General features: G+C 47.5%; 1 protein-coding gene across 1 annotated transcript in view; it reads left to right on the top strand.

The window, feature by feature from the left end:
* Positions 1-17,467, top strand: part of LINS1 (lines homolog 1) — a 159,830-nt gene that overhangs the window by 22,875 nt on the left and 119,488 nt on the right. Inside the window, exon 6 of the mRNA XM_060260293.1 lies at positions 4,087-4,261. Coding sequence (XP_060116276.1) covers positions 4,087-4,261 — 175 coding nt within the window. The remainder of the gene's footprint in view (positions 1-4,086; positions 4,262-17,467) is intronic.

The following is a 17,467-nucleotide window of genomic DNA, read 5'->3' as shown; positions in this document are numbered from 1 at the left end:
ACTACTGTGTACGTTATACTGCAGGGTGGCCAGACTTGCTTAAGAACATAAGAGAAGCCATGGTGGATCAGGCCAATGGCCCATCCTGTCCCACACTCTGTGTCACACAATGGCCAAAAAAACCCATGTGCCATCAGGAGGTCCTCCAGTGGGGCTAGAAGCCCTCCCACTGTGCCCCCCAAGCACCAAGAATACAGAGCATCACTGCCCCAGACAGAGAGTTCCAACAATACGCTTTGGCTCCATATGCTTATCCAATCCCCTCTTGAAGCTGTCTATGCTTGTAGCTGCTGCCACCTCCTGAATTCCACGTGTTAATCACCCTTTGGGTTAAGAAGTACTTCCTTTTATAATATTCATATTATGCTTAACATAAGAGCCACATAGAATAAATGTCAAATATTTGAGAGCCATAAGAGCCGCAAGATGTGAACGCGAGGGGGAGAAAGCGACAGAAAGAGGAAGGAAGGAAATAGATGGGGAGGCAGAGGTGGAAAGAAAGCCACTTTAACTTTAAATGTATTCTCCAAGCCCCCCAGGTTGGTTGGCTTAGCTTGGAGAAGGGATTTAAAGAAACAAATGCCTTCTCCAAGCTGGCTAATGGTGTGGCGAGAGCCAGTTTAGTGTAGTGGTTAAGTGCGCGAACTTTTATCTGGGAGAACCGGGTTTGATTCCCCACTCCTCCACTTGCAGCTGCTGGAATGGCCTTGGGCCAGCCATAGCTCTCACCGAGGTTGTCCTTTAAAGGGCAGCTTCTGGGAGAGCTCTCTCAGCCCCACCTACCTCACAGGGTGTCTTGGGGCGGGGGGGAGAAGATAACGGAATTTGTAAGCTGTTCTGAGACTCTGAGATACAGAGTATGTGCAAAAAAGCTGCATGCGGCTCCCGAGCTGCAGTTTGGACACCCCTATTATATTCCCTTTGCAAATTGTGCATCATTTAAGTCAGGCCACTTGTGGTCCACTGTGGTTGCGATGTTCCTTTTGGCAGCAGAGTGTCACCTTGGGACACTGCTCGTCTACTGTGTACGCAATATTCCCCTTTGCAAGTTGAGCATCACCGATGTCAGGCCACCATGTATGCGATGTTCCCTTTGGGTGTTGAATGTCACTTACCTTGGGACGTGGATTGTCCACCGTGTGCGTAATTCCCTTTGCAAGTGGAGTGCCACTTACCTGGGGCCACTGATGGTCCCCCGTGTATGCGATGCTCCCTTTGGGAGCTGAGCGTCACTTACCTGGGGGCACTGATGGTCTTCCATGTATGTGATGCTCCCTTTGGTCGTTGAGCGTCACTTACCTGGGGGCATTGATGGTCTTCCATGTATGCGATGCTCCCTTTGGGAGCTGAGCGTCACTTACCTGGGGGCATTGATGGTCCCCCATGTATGCGATGCTCCCTTTAGGAGTTGAGCATCACTTACCTGGGGGCATTGATGGTCTTCCATGTATGTGATGCTCCCTTTGGGAGTTGAGCATCACTTACCTGGGGGCATTGATGGTCTTCCATGTATGCGATGCTCCCTTTGGGAGCTGAGCGTCATTTACCTGGGGGCATTGATGGTCCCCCATGTATATGATGCTCCCTTTGGGAGTTGAGCATCACCTACCTGGGGGCATTGATGGTCTTCCATATACGCGATGCTCCCTTTGGGAGCTGAGCTTCACTTATCTGGGGGCATTGATGGCCCCCCTGTATGCGATGCTCTCCTTGGGAGTTCAGCGTCATTTACCTTGGGATATTGATGGTCCACTGCGTAGATAATATTCCTTTTTGGAGTTGAGTGTCATGTACCTCAGGCCAACTGTGTATGTAATCTTCACAGAAACAGGGTACTCGCTCAGCTTCCTGTTTTTACGTTCACACAGTATAGACAGGTGTATTCAAAACAGCAGCCCCTTATTAGCAAGAAGGTACAGGGATGGGATCAACTGGTTTCAGGGCAAGGGAGGTCATGCAGTCTACAGTTCTAACGAATAAAGCTAAAGAGCCAGGGAGGGAGTTTCCTTACAGCTTCTGCAGATAGCAACGATGTTTGTGCCTCACAGAACTTCCAGAATGCATATTGGGGGAGATGGGAAGAGATGAAATGTAAGATGTATGTGGTTGGCAAAGCAGATGCTTATCTGATGTCTCACTTCTGCCATCAGCTGTGTCTTTAGATCAGGGGTGTCAAACAGCTTTGCCAGGCTATCCCAATCACACAGCAGAGTTACTGAGCCAAGCTTTTCTTCCTTCTATTGGCTGAGGCTCCTCCCCCTCCTGGAAAGGAAAGAAAGTGCCAGAGCTTCCTTTGCCCAGTTCCCTGGATTGCACAGGAGAGATACATAGAAAGCGCCTTTAAGACCAATGAGTGCTAATGTTTTAAGTTATTTTAAATCTTTAATTGTGTTTGTGTGCTTGCTAAAGTTTCTGTCTGCTACCTGGCATTACATTTCATGGCACACATGGCCCACCTGGCAAGGTCTCATTTAGGTCAGATCTGGCCCTCATAACAAATGAGTTCGACACCCTTGCTTCAGATGGCTGTAGGCCTGTTCTTGTTGGGTTGCATTTGGCAACAGGCTGCTAGTTGCCTACCACTGCTGAGGGCTTGAAGGCGTTCTCCACTTTCAACCCCTGGAGTCTACAAAATACCCTGCTCCTGTGGTGCAGTCTACATTGGCACTACCCAACGCAGTATCAACACCCGTCTCACCGAACACAAGAGACACTGTCGCTTGTTTCAGCCAGAAAAATCAGCTGTAGCTGAACATGCACTTCAAGAAGGAGACCACGTCATCCACTTTGAAAGAACTGAAGTCCTTTCTATGGTCTCACATTATCATACCCGCCTGAACAGAGAAGCTATTGAGATTTACAAATACCAGCACAATTTTAACAGAAAGGAAGAAGGCATTTTCATCCACCAATCTTGGTACCCAGCTCTGCAAAACACCCTACAGACTATAAATTGCAGAAAGTCTCAGAACAACCAGCAAATTCCACAGAACAATCAGCACAGTCAACAACCATCTTCCTTATCTTCAAACCCCTTCCAACCCTCCCAGCAATTAACACGGAACAATGGTCACATTCAACAGCCAGTTTCCTTATCACTACGCTTCCAGGAAGCCCCACCAAACAATGGGCACATCCACAAACTAATTGCCCTTTCATCACACCCCTTCCAGCCTAGAAATAGCAGCTCTCCAGCAGCCCTGGCCCCACTCAATGCACAGCAGCCAAGAAGGTCTGAGCGCCTGCTCTGGCTGCAACGCCACTGAGGATGTTCTCCGCAGCTGAGAACGAAACGTCTGGAAGGAAAACTTTCTCCAGTAGAACACGGCACTTGATCCCGAAAGATTCTACAAACCCTAATCATTTAGATATAAATTCAATAAATGAAATCTAGGAGGCGTTTAATGTATTTGCAAATTGCCATTTGACGGATGGATTCAGGGGTTGTTTTGTAAAAAAAACAGGTGGTGGAGCTCATTACCATAAGTCATTAGCATATGCTGCCCTGCCCCTCCCCAGCCAAAAGCAACCTGATGCAAGAAAGGAGAGCCCCGGGCGAGCGAGGCCTTCTTCAGCAGGCTAGAGATTCAGCCAGCCCAAGCAGGCCTTGTTCTCCTGTGCCACCCACCCACCCCCATCAAAAGGCCAGCAAGCCACCTTCTGCCCACAATCACATCAGAAGTGGAGAAAGGGTGTCACAGGCTTCTCCAGGGGTTAATGAGGGTTGCTGGGGGTGGGGCAAAGCCCCTGGTGGCTGGCTGGTTGCCTGTTTTCCTGATCCAGGGATTGTTATGCAGCTGCACCTACTATTCAATTGGACAAGGTAGGTGGGGAAGAAGAGGGGGAACCCTCAGAAAGGTTCAGGAACTATGCTCCTGCTGAATCTGAGGCCTGGACGGATTGGTTCCTTGTTATGTTATATATCATGCCAATAAAGGTTATTGAATTGAATAGAATTTTGTAGCATTTGCAAAATGCGTTCTCCAGGCCTATCGATTTTCCACTGCAAATGTGCGGTTCACTTGAAAGAACAAAGGGGGAAAATGAATTTAATTCGCTGTATTCTCTCTCCCCCTCTCTCTTTAGTGCTTCTGGAGAGCGTTTTGTGCCCTTTGTTGTCCTTCTTAAAGCGCCACCTGAGCTGTTCTGCCCACTCATTTGAGCACCCCTGCATGTGGCTTTCCAAGCTCTTCATAGACCAAGACGACGACCTGTTTGAAGCCGCAAAAGCCTTACTGAGTGTTCATTTGCAGTGTAAGAGGTGAGTGGCTGTCTTAACTCTCAGGTAGATCCAGGTGGGCAGCCGTGTTGGTCTGAAGCAGTAGAACAAAGCAGGAGTCCAGTAGCGCCTTAAAGACCAACAAAGTTTTATTCAGAATGGAAGCTTTCGTGTGCATGCAGACTTCATCAGACAATGGAATGGGGTACAGTGAGCAGATATACCCTTAGTTTAACCCCGACTTGCTAGCCGTAGAGCAATTAGCTGACAAAATCCATTGCTGACAAAATCATTCTGACATGTTATTGCTTTATTGGTTTCCCATGCAAATACTATCCAGACCAAATGAACATATGAAGCTGCCTTATACTGAATCAGCCCTTTGGTCCATCAAAGTCAGTATTGTCTCCTCAGACTGGCAGCGGCTCTCCAGGGTCTCAAGCTGAGGCTTTTCACACCTATTTGCCTGGGCCCTTTTTTGGAGATGCCGGGGATTGACCCTGGGACCTTCTGCTTCCCAAGCAGATGCTCTACCACTGAGCCACCGTCCCATTTTATATATAAAATGTTCTTTCAATTTGTTAATTTCACTATTTTGCCACTGGATTCTAACTGTGTACCGCTCTGCATTCTTAACCACTGCCCAACAGCTATACGTAGCTCTGCTCACTGTGCCCCATTCCGTTGTCTGATATAGCAGGCATGCATAAGAAAGCTTACATTCTGAACAAAACTTTGCTGGTCTTAAAGGTGCTTACTGGACTCCTACTTTGTTTAACTGTCAGGTCTTCAAGTAAAAGAAGAGTTACTTGTCTGTCTGTTGTAAAGAATCAAGGAGCAGCGCAGCGGACTCACGCGGACGGAGGCCAGTCCATCAGCCCTGGACGGTGGCCCACCACGGGCAACTTGGCTGTAAAAGCCCAGGGCTGCAGAGGGACGTGGGCTGCTGAGCATCCGGCAGGCAAAGTTCACCTGACGGTTTGGTGCATAGCTGCTTTAATCTGCCCCTTCTCCAGCTCAGTTAGGACTCTGCTGACATGTCAGCTGAAATAACTCTGGATAAGAATCTCGGTTTTGTTTTTTTGGCCCTTTTTGAGGGACGGTGGGTGTAAGTTGGCAGCTCTCTCATTTAGGAAACGATTACCTACTTAACACTGCTTCTTGTCCATTTGCCAAATGACATTCAGAAGCGCAGCATTCTTCCAAGGCTGTTGAGGTGTTCGGTTACATTGTTCGTGCAGCCTGAACGGGACAGGGCTGTTATCTTGTACAGCAGAGATCTCAGCTGCGTAAGGGGCAGACGAAATCGGTGGGACTTAAGGGTGCTGAACTTTCCTCTGGAATGCAAAAAAGCAATTCTCTCCCCACCAGAGTGGGGGGGAGGGGGGGGATTTCAAGAGCCAGCCTTGCAAGTGTGTCAGAATGAAACCATCTGGGTGGAGGACAGAAATAGTTGTATATTTTATATATAAACTTAGGAGAGAAAAGGGACTCTCCCACGGTTGACTTTATTTATTTAAAATAGTTTTATGCCACTTTCCCACCCAGTCAAATATGAAAACAGTTGACGATTACAAATAACATTTAAATAATTCAGTGAAAACACAAGCAAGCAAAAACCAGAACAGAAAGGATTGAAGAAATACGCTATTAGCCAATACGCTATTAGTCTGTATTCTTTGTGTGTGTGGGGGGGCACAGTGGGAGGGCTTCTAGTGGGACCTCCTGATGGCACCTGGGGTTTTTTTTGGCCACTATGTGACACAGAGTGTTGGACTGGATGGGCCATTGGTCTGATCCAACATGGCTTCTCTTATGTTCTGATGTTCTTGTGAAACAAAGGGGGAAGCACAGAAATAATTTTCAAAGGTTCCTGGTGCTAATTTGGGGTTCTGATATTTATGACAAGAAAGCGGGATTAATAAATGTACTAGACTGTGAACTGGCTCTTTGTGAACAGGGTCACGGGCCTTGTCGACACATGGGGTCAAATGATGGGGTAGAATCATAGGGTTGGAAGGGACCTCCAGGGTCATCTAGTCCAACCCCCAGCATAATGCCTGAAATTCACAAATACCTCTTCCCACACACACACACACACACACCAAATGACCCCTGCTCCATGCCCAGAAGTTGGCAAAACCTCCAGGATCCCTTGCCAAAGTGTCCTGGAGAAAAATTGCTAACTGACCCCAAAAGTGGCCATCAGCATTTCCCTGGGTGTGTAAGAAAGAGCCATGAGAACTAAGCACTGCGGCAGCCCTTCCTGCCCTCCCTCTCATGATCTGCCTAATTCACAGACTCAGCAGAGGGTAATTTTTCCTTTGAAGCGTGAGTGGCTGAATTAGAACATTTCCCTTTAATGTACTTCTTTGTTTGTCTGTTTTGATTTATGCGGAGCCTGATGTGGGAAAGCATTGGAATATGCATTCCCCCCCTCCCCTGCCTGAAGTAACACAGTTGATTCTTACCTAAAAAGAGCCCTGCTGGATCAGAGCATCCATCTAGTCTGGTCAACATCCTGTTTTACACAGGGGCCAATCAGTTGTCCAGGAAGGTCAACCAATGGGGCATGGAAGCCCGAGCTCTCCTCTGGTGCCGCCTCCTAGCACTAGTTTTCAGAGGTTGGCTGCCTCTGAACCACGCAGGTTCTTTTTCCATGCAAAGGCTAGCGGCCATGGATGGACCCCTCCTCCATAAATCTATCTAACGGCCCTTTGAACGCATTAGGAAAGAAAGCCACTCCCTTCCATTAGCAAGACCCGAGCAAGGCTGTGCGTGATAGGACATTTCGGATGTCATTAATTCATAGGGTCTCCATAAGCCAGAAGCAACTGGATGGCACACAACACACCTGCAAGCTCAAGGCCACCGCTGCATCCTCTGGCAGTGAATCCCACAGCTTAATTACTTGTCAAGTGAAAGTACGTGTTCCCGTTGTGCGCCCTGAATTTCTTGCCCATCAGTTTCATAGGACGATTCTAACATTCTCGCCTTACTCTGCTTACATGCATAGACCAGGCTCCAACAGTTCCCCTTCTTCACCCAAAGGGTGATTAACGCATGGAATTCACTGCCACAGGAGGTGGTGGCGGCTGCAAGCACAGACAGCTTCAAGGGGGGATTGGATAAACATATGGAGCAGAGGTCCCTCAGTGGCTGTTAGCCACAGCGTACTGTTGGAACTCTCTGTTTGGGGCAAGTGATGCTCTGTATTCTTGGTGCTTGGGAGGGCAACAGCGTGAGGACTTCTGGCGTCCTGGCCTCACTGATGGATCTCCGGATGGCACCTGGGTTTTTTGGCCACTGTGTGACACAGAGTGTTGGACTGGATGGACCACTGGCCTGATCCAACATGGCTTCTCTTATGTTCTTATGTGACACAGAGTGTTGGACTGGATGGGCCATTGGCCTGATCCAACATGGCTTCTCTTATGTTCTTATGTGACACAGAGTGTTGGACTGGATGGGCCATTGGCCTGATCCAGCGTGGCTTCTCTTATGTTCTTATGTGACACAGAGTGTTGGACTGGATGGGCCACTGGCCTGATCCAACATGGCTTCTCTTATGTTCTTATGTGACACAGAGTGTTGGACTGGATGGGCCATTGGCCTGATCCAACATGGCTTCTCTTATGTTCTTATGTGACACAGAGTGTTGGACTGGATGGGCCATTGGCCTGATCCAACATGGCTTCTCTTATGTTCTTATGTGACACAGAGTGTTGGACTGGATGGGCCACTGGCCTGATCCAACATGGCTTCTCTTATGTTCTTATGTGACACAGAGTGTTGGACTGGATGGGCCATTGGCCTGATCCAACATGGCTTCTCTTATGTTCTTATGTGACACAGAGTGTTGGACTGGATGGGCCACTGGCCTGATCCAACATGGCTTCTCTTATGTTCTTATGTGACACAGAGTGTTGGACTGGATGGGCCATTGGCCTGATCCAACATGGCTTCTCTTATGTTCTTATGTGACACAGAGTGTTGGACTGGATGGACCACTGGCCTGATCCAACATGGCTTCTCTTATGTTCTTCTATGTTTGCTTTCCTTTAATTCTCTTTAAATGTTGCTGTCTTTTGCATTGTTGTTGTTCAGTCGCACAGTCGAGTCTGACTCTTTGCGACCCCATGGACAAAGTCACGCCAGGCACTCCTGTCTTCCACCATCCTCCGAAGTCTGCTCAAATTCGTGTTCATTACATCAGTAACACTGTCCAGCCATCTCATCTTTGGCCGTCCCCTTCTTCTTTTACCTTCTGTCTTTCCCAGCATCAGGATCTTCTCCAGTGAGTGCTCCCTTCTCATTTGGTGGCCAAAGTATTTCAGCTTCAGCATCTGACCTTCCAGGGAACAGTCTGGGTTGATTTCCCCTAGGACTGACAGATTTGATCTTCTTGCAGTCCAAGGGACACTCAAGAGTCTTCTCCAGCACCACATCTCAAAAGCACCTATTCTTCTGCGCTCGGCCTTCCTTATGGTCCAGCTCTTGCAGCCATACATTACTACTGGGAGTACCATCGCTTTGACTATATAGAGTTTAGTTGGCAGGGTGATGTTTCTACTTTTTATTATACTGCCCAGGTTTGCCATAGCTGTCCTCCCAAGGAGCAAACGTCTTTTAATTTCATGGCTAAAGTCACCATCAGCAGTGATCTTGGATCCCAGAAATGTGAAGTCTGTCACTACTTCCATGTCTTCCCCTTCTATTTGCCAAGGTGTGATGGGGCCAGATGCCATGATCTTAGTTTTTTTGATGTTGAGTTTCAAGCCTACTTTTGTGCTCTCCTCTTTTACTTTCAACAAGAGGTTCTTTAGGTCCTCCTCACTTTCTACCATTAGAGTCGTGTCATCTGCATATCTGAGGTTGTTGATGTTTTTCCCGGCAATCTTAATTCCGGCTTCTGCTTCATCCAGGCCAGCATTCTGCATGATGTACTCTGCATATAAATTAAATAAGCAGGGTGACAATATGCATCCTTGTCGAACTCCTTTTCCTATTCTAAACCAATCAGTTGTTCCATATCCCGTTCTGACAGTTGCTTCTTGGCCCTTATACAGGTTTCTCAGGAGACATGTGAAGTGGTCTGGTACTCCCATCTCCTTAAGGACTTGCCATAGTTTGTTGTGTCTTTTGCACAGGTAAGGTTAAAAGACTATACTGGGGATGGATCCAAATGGGCAGCTGTGCTGGTCTGAAGCAGTAGAACAAAGTAGGCGTCAAATCGCACTTTTAAGACCAACGAAGTTTTATTCAGAATGTAAGCTTTCGTGTGCTCTAGTCGCACTTCATCAGGCGAGGAGTCAGGTGCATATAATACATACGTAGCTCTGCTAACTGTACCTGATTCCTCATCTGTTGAAATGTGCTTAGAGCAATGAAAGCTTACGTTCTCAATAAAACTCTGTTGCTCTTAAAGGTGCAACTTGATTCCTACTTTGTTCTACTGGGGACGGTGGCCTTTCTGAAATGAAACAAGCGATTATTTATATATTTATTAGTTTATTTTTGTCCTCCTCTAGGTTTCATCTTTCTCTGGTTTTTGATGATCCCTTAATTTCATAGAATCATAAAGCTGGAAGAGACTCCAGGGTCCAACCCCGCCCCCCGCACAGTGCAGGAAATTCACAAGTACCTCCCCCTAAGTTCACAAAACCAGCATTGCTGTCAGATGGCCATCTAACGTCTGTTCAAAAACCTCCAAGGGAGGAGAGCCCACCATCTTCCGAGGAAACCTGTTTCACTGAGGAACTGCTCTAACTCTCAGGAAGTTCTTCCTAATGTTTATCCGGAAACTCTTCTGATTTAATTTTAACCCCTTGGTTTTGGTACTGCCTTCTGGGGCAACAGAAAGCAATTCTGCACCATCCTCTATATGACAGCCATTTCTTATGTATTGAATCAAATTAAGGGCTTATTATCTGGGGATGATTTGTTGCATGTTGAGGTTTGCAGTGCCACACAGATTAGACCGGGGTGTCAAACATATGGCCCACGGGTCGGATCAGGCCCGCAGAGGGCTCCAATCGTGCCCTCCAGCAACTGGCTGTCTGCTTCATTTTCCCTTGCCTGCTTTTTTCAGTCGCCATTTTGTGTTTCTCCCGGGACAGGCCAGAGCAGCAAAGCAGCCTTTCCCTCTCCCCCCCTCCCTTTTCCCAAAGGGAGGAGGAGGGAGGAGCAGCCTCAGCCAATGAGGGAGCTTGGCTGTATAGCTCTGCTGGGCGATTAAGTTTGCCAGGCTCAATTAATCACCCTGCAGAGCTACTGAGACAAGCCTCTCTTCCTTCTAATTAATGGCTGAGGCTCCTCCCCCTCCTCGTGCCTCAGGGAAGGAAAGAGAGAGCCAGAGCTTCTTTTGCCAGTCCCCACCATCAGGAGAGCTACAAAGAGTGTTTTTAAGACTAGCAATGTTTTAGTGAAGGTATGAGCTTTTTGCCTTGCTACAGAGAGAGAGAGAGAGAGAGAGAGTTTTATTGGGCTTGTTATGGGTGTAACTGGGTTCCCCTCCTCTTTTTCACTGTACTCATGCCCTCCAGTCTTTTTCAATAGGAAAGCATGTGAACTATTTAGAAAAGAAATATAAAAATTAAGCTGAGAGTGTGTTCCGCCCCAGGTTTACCCAGCAATTTTTCCTTAATTTTTCTTTCACATTTTCCTTTGATTGGAGGTCTTGAATTTAGACCTCCCAGATAGTAGGCTGACACTGACCACCGTACATGGCTGTCTCTCTGTTCTTGTAGTAGTTTTTTTTGGGGGGGGGAAATTGTTGTTTTTTTCCAGTTCTAGTCATTTTTCTGGGGGAAATTATAGTTTTGTAGACAAGCACATAGCCCTTAGTCTGTGCCATAGTGCCTTCTCATGTTCTTGACTAGGAAGTGAAGCAACTTCTGTCCAAAAGCTCACAGTGTCCAGCTGCATCATGTTCCTCTGGGTCTTAGCCTCAAAGCATTGACCATGAGATGTCTGTAATGAATGTCAATGAATCAAAAGTAGGTCTGCAACTTACGGATGTGTACACCCGAACAGCACATATTCAGGACTGGTACAGCACAGACATGGTCCGCAGTTTTTGATGCAATAATTCATAGCAAGAGGTGACATTTATCAGAGACTGTCAAACAAAATATTGCAAGCGTGCTAATAGTTTAAGCCAGTTTGGTGTAGTGGTTAAGTGTGCAGACTCTTATCTGGGAGAACCGGGTTTGATTCCCCACTCCTCCACTTGCACCTGCTGGAATGGCTGTTGGGTTGTTTTCAGAGAGGCGGCCAGGTTAGCAAAACAACACACCGGTCCAGTGGGACTTTAAAGACTAATAACATTTATTCCAGCATGAGCTTTCATAAATCGGGTACTCACTTTTTCAGATCCTTTGTTAGTCTTTAAAGGGCCCCTGAATTCATATGGAGAGCCAGTTTGGGGTAGTGGTTAAGTGCAAAGACTCTTATCTGGGGGAACCAGGTTTGATCCCCCCCTCCTCCACTTGCAGCTACTGGAAAGGCCATGGGTCAGGCATTGCTCTCACAGTGTTGTCCTTGAAAGGGCAGCTTCTGTGAGAGCTCTCTCAGCCCTACCTACCTCACAGGGTGTCTGTTGTGAGGGAGGAAGGTAAAGGAGATTGTGAGCCTCTCTTAGACTCTGATTCAGAGAGAAGGGTGGGGTTATAAATCTACGGTCTCCTCCTCCTCCTCCTTTTGTCAGTTTGGGGTAGTGGTTAACTGTGTGGACTTTTATCTGGGTTGGAGTCCCCACTCCTCCACATGCAGCTGCTGGAATGGCCTTGGGTCAGCCATAGCTCTGGCAGAGGTTGTCCTTGAAAGGGCAGCTGCTGTGAGAGCCCTCTCCAGCCCCACCCACCTCACAGGGTGTCTGTTGTGGGGGAGGAAGATAAAGGAGATTGTGAGCCGCTCTGAGACTCTTCGGAGTGGAGGGCGGGATATAAATCCAATATCTTCATTTACCTCACAGGGTGTCTGTTGTGGGGGAGGAAGGGAAAGGAGATTGTAAGCCGCTCTGAGTCTCTGATTCAGAGAGAAGGGCAGGGTATAGATCTGCAGTCTTCTTCTTCACTAGGGTTAGGGAGCTGTGGTCTGACCATGGGTCCCCTTCACAGCAGCAAGAGGGTTTGGGGTACATGGGCTCCCCTTGAAGTCTGTCCAGAGATCTTATTACGTCCAGTTCCCATTAGCTTTCATTTGTCTTTTTTTTTTTTTTGCAAGAAAGAGCACGCACAATGCTTCCCAACAGCTTTGGTGGCAATGTGTTTCCAGTCCAAATTCAAGGGGTTGTTTTTTGTTTATGTTTGATTCGATTTATACTGTGCCTTCCCCGCCAAAATGGGGTTTTGTCTTTGCAAATGGTCTGGTCTGAGAATACCTGAGGCTGTCTACTCCCAATAAAAGCCCTGCGCAGGCTACCGTTATGGGTAGATTCCAGGTTAGCCTCCGTCAGAAGCAGGGCCTTCTTAGTAACTTCCCAAACACTGCAGCATTCTCTCATCCGCCGCCCCCCCCCCCCAGCGCTACATCTGCAGGACTTTTTATCGATGCAGGAAGCATGAAGATTTTTTCCCCCTTTTTCCCCTCTAAGCTTTTGGTGGTAGAATCAGAACTGCTTGTCGGTATCACATGTTATTTTATCTTGCCATCTTAAATGTTTTGTCAGTTCTTATGCGGATTACTATAAAAGGAGTTAAGAAAAGAAGAAGAGGATATTGGATTTATACCCTGCCCTTCACTACCCCAAGGAGTTTCAGAGTGGCTTACGATCGCCTTTCCCTTCCCCTCCCCACCATAGACACCCTTGAGAGGAACAGTTCTGTGAGAACTCACGACTGACTCAAGGTCACTCCAGCAGTTGCATGTAGAGGAGTGGGGAATCAAAACCTGGTTTTCCCAGAGAAGAGTCCGCACACTTAAACCACTACACCACCCTGACTCTCTTATTGTGATGATTAGATCCGTATGCTGGCTGCTTGGTCTTAAGATCAATATGAGATAGACGTGGAATAAAGGTGATGAAATCTTGGCAGGTGGGGATTTAGAAGTTACATTGGATGTGAGCCAGAGGTCGTTTTGTAGAAAAATAGGTGGTAGGGCTCATTAGCATAACCTATTAGCATATGCTGCCCCCCCCCTCCAGCCAAAAGCAACCCAATGCAAGAAAAGAGAGCCCCGGGCGAGTGAGGCTGGGGGTCTCCTGGGCCACCCACCCACCCAGTCAAAAGGCCAGCAAGCCACCTGCTATGCAAAGTCACATAAGAAGATGATGATATTGGATTTATATCCCGCCCTCCACTCCGAAGAGTCTCAGAGCGGCTCACAATCTCCTTTACCTTCCTTCCCCACAACAGACACCCTGTGAGGTAGATGAAGATATTGGATTTATATCCCGCCCTCCACTCCGAAGAGTCTCAGAGCGGCTCACAATCTCCTTTACCTTCCTCCCCCACAACAGACACCCTGTGAGGTAGATGAAGATACTGGATTTATATCCCGCCCTCCACTCCAAAGAGTCTCAGAGCGGCTCACAATCTCCTTTACCTTTCTCCCCCACAACAGGCACCCTGTGAGGTAGATGAAGATATTGGATTTATATCCCGCCCTCCACTCCGAAGAGTCTCAGAGCGGCTCACAATCTCCTTTACCTTCCTTCCCCACAACAGACACCCTGTGAGGTAGATGAAGATATTGGATTTATATCCCGCCCTCCACTCCGAAGAGTCTCAGAGCGGCTCACAATCTCCTTTACCTTCCTCCCCCACAACAGACACCCTGTGAGGTAGATGAAGATACTGGATTTATATCCCGCCCTCCACTCCAAAGAGTCTCAGAGCGGCTCACAATCTCCTTTACCTTTCTCCCCCACAACAGGCACCCTGTGAGGTAGATGAAGATATTGGATTTATATCCCGCCCTCCACTCCGAAGAGTCTCAGAGCGGCTCACAATCTCCTTTACCTTCCTTCCCCACAACAGACACCCTGTGAGGTAGATGAAGATATTGGATTTATATCCCGCCCTCTACTCCGAAGAGTCTCAGAGCGGCTCACAATCTCCTTTACCTTCCTCCCCCACAACAGACACCCTGTGAGGTAGATGAAGATATTGGATTTATATCCCGCCCTCCACTCCGAAGAGTCTCAGAGAGGCTCACAATCTCCTTTACCTTCCTTCCCCACAACAGACACCCTGTGAGGTAGATGAAGATATTGGATTTATATCCCGCCCTCCACTCCGAAGAGTCTCAGAGCGGCTCACAATCTCCTTTACCTTCCTTCCCCACAATAGACACCCTGTGAGGTAGATGAAGATATTGGATTTATATCCCGCCCTCCACTCCGAAGAGTCTCAGAGCGGCTCACAATCTCCTTTCCCTTCCTCCCCCACAACAGACACCCTGTGAGGTGGGTGGGGCTGGAGAGGGCTCTCACAGCAGCTGCCCTTTCAAGGACAACCTCTGCCAGAGCTATGGCTCACGCAAGGCCATGCTAGCAGGTTCAAGTGGAGGAGTGGGGAATCAAACCCGGTTCTCCCAGATAAGAGTCCGCACACTTAACCACTACACCAAACTGGCTCTCTATAAGAAGTGAAGAAAGGGTGGCATGGGCTTCTGCAGTGGTTAATGAGGGCTGCTGGAAGAGTGGCAAAGCCCCTGGTGGCTGGCTGCCTGCCTGCTCTCCTAATCCAGGGATTGTTATGCAGCTGCGCCTACTATCCAATGGACAAGGTGTAGGTGGGGAGGAAGAGGGGGAACCCTCAGAAAGGTTCAGGAGCTGTGCTCCTGTGAGCTCCTGCTGAATCTGAAGCCTGGATGTTGCCTTTTTTTCTTTTTTGCTCACCTAATTAAATTTAAAGGACCTCAAATGCAGTAACTGGTTGGTTATTTAAATTACTTTTTTTTTTTTTACCTTGTGTGACACTGTCAAAGGCTAAATGAACAGTATATTAAAAAAAGAGGAATCTAAAAGGTAGATGACCGGGGAAGGCAATGGCAAACCACCCCGTGAAAAGTCTGCCGTGAAAACGTTGCGAAAGCAACATCATCCCAGAGTCGGAAAGGACTGGTGCTTGCACAGGGGACTACCTTGACCTTTTTTTTAAAAAGGAGTACAGATGTTTAGGAAACAAGCAGGTTTTTTTCTTTTAAAAAATTACGCTGGTCCTTTCACTTCCTTTTTTTTTCTCCTGTCAACTGCGTCATCTCATTCCATGGTAAGGATATTTATGGAGTCCCTATTTGGGGAGCAGAACTAAAAGGTGAAGCCCTACAGTGCCCTCCTTGGCAGAGTTATGCCCCTTGATTTCAGTTAATTTAGAACAGGGGAGGTCAAACTTGCCTAAGAGTCACATAGAATAAAAGTCAGATGTTTGAGTGCCGAAGGAAGGAAGGAAGGAAGGTAGGTAGGTAGGTAGGTAGGTAGGAAGGTAGGTAGGAAGGAAGGAAGGAAGGAAGGAAGGAAGGAAGGAAGGAAGGAAGGAAGGAAGGAAGGAAGGAAGGAAAATAGATGGGGTGGGAGGAGGGAGGGAGAGGTGGAAAGAAAGCAACTTTAACATTAAATGCATTCTCCAAGTCGCTGGCTGGCCTGGCTTGGAGAAGTGATTTAAAGAGAGAATGCCTCCTCCAACTGGCCAATGGAGTGGTGGGGGTTTCGAGAGCCACACAAGATGTGTGGAGGAGCCACAGCTTGGCCACCCCTGACTGAGAAGGATGTGACTTTGCTCAGGATAGCACAGCTGAATAGCCCAGTCTTGTCAGAATGTGGGACAGGTGAGCAGGGTCAGCCCTGGTTAGTCATTGGATGGGAGATCACCAAGGAAATCCGGAGATGCCATGCAAAGGAAGGCAATGGCCAGGAGTGGAATTCTAGCAGGAGCTCCTTTGCGTATTAGGCAACACACCACTGATGTAGCACTTTGGTCTGGATCACAAAATCTGCTGTCAGTCCCCTAAGGAGGCCAGGTTCATGACAACTAGAGCCAGGGCCTTCTCCGTAGTGGGCCCCCTCCCCCACTGGTGGAATGAGTTGCCTGAAGACGTTAGGGCCCTGCGAGAGCTCATCCAGTTCCACAGGGCCTGTAAGACGGCACTCTTCCACCAGGCATTTGCAAACTAGATTGTCGGCAGAAGGGAACATCTAAGATCTGTTAACAGAGAACATAACTTTGAATTTAAGATCATAGCATCAAAATGTTAAATTTTTATATCTTAAACGGTTGTATGGCTTTTATGTTTTTATATATTTTATACTCATACATATGCATGAGCCCGCCTCGTCGGGGAGGGCGGGGTATAAATTGAATTAATAAATAAATCCTCTAAGAGCTTCCAGGGCTCTTTTTTGTAAGCTCTTGGAGGATTGGCTACCTCAGGGGGTGTGGCCTAATATGCAAAGGAGGACCTGCTAGAATTCCACCCCTACCAATGGCTAACCATTTCTTTCCATCTCATGCCTTTAAAATCTCTTGGCTCTGTGGTCATCCATGAGTCAGTCGTTCATTATGTTAATTATTAACGTATCATGCTGCCTTTTAGAATATCAGATGCCTTTCCAAATTCAAGTAATCCAGCAGTGTTAACAGAAGCAATTCTTTTTTGGTAGCAGGAACTCCTTTGCATATTAGGCCACACCCCCTGAGGTAGCCAGTCCTCCTGGAGCTTACAGTAGGCCCTGTACAAAGAGCCTTGTAAGCTCTTGGAGGATTGGCTGCCTCAGGGGGGTGGGGCCTAATTTGCAAAGGAGTTCCTGCTACCAAAAAAGCCCCTGAACAGAAGCCTTTGGCATCTCCTCTTTTAAAAAGTCATTGTTGTGAGATGGCAGCAAGGGTTCGTTTAGGGCAGGATTTTATCTCTGGTTGTTGCCTGCCCTTCAAGGTCACCTCTGAGGGGTGACAAAGAGTCAGAGGAGTCCTGCTTCCAAAGGCAGATTCCAATTGGCTGTTTTGGCTAACTATTGTTGATAAATCAAAGGTAAATAAAACAAAACTCTGGTTTGGGAGTCTCACCCTGCTTTCTCTTTGTGTCACTTGAAAGAAGCACACTCTCTCCTTTTACAAATTAGTAACCATGTGTAATGTCGAATAACATACAACAAAACACCTTAACATACAATAACGCAATGAAAATGCATCCACTGCACAACATAGCTACTGTCCGAAATCCAACGTTAGTAAGTCCAACGATAAAAAAGGAGGTGGGAACCTTTGGCCAATTTCGAGTTCGATACACTGATCCTTCGGTTCA

This window comes from Heteronotia binoei, chromosome 19 (genome assembly GCF_032191835.1).
Source record: "Heteronotia binoei isolate CCM8104 ecotype False Entrance Well chromosome 19, APGP_CSIRO_Hbin_v1, whole genome shotgun sequence".
In the NCBI taxonomy this organism is placed as follows: domain Eukaryota; kingdom Metazoa; phylum Chordata; class Lepidosauria; order Squamata; family Gekkonidae; genus Heteronotia; species Heteronotia binoei.
Note: the sequence above shows the minus strand (reverse complement) of the source record. Positions and strands in the feature narration are given on the sequence as shown.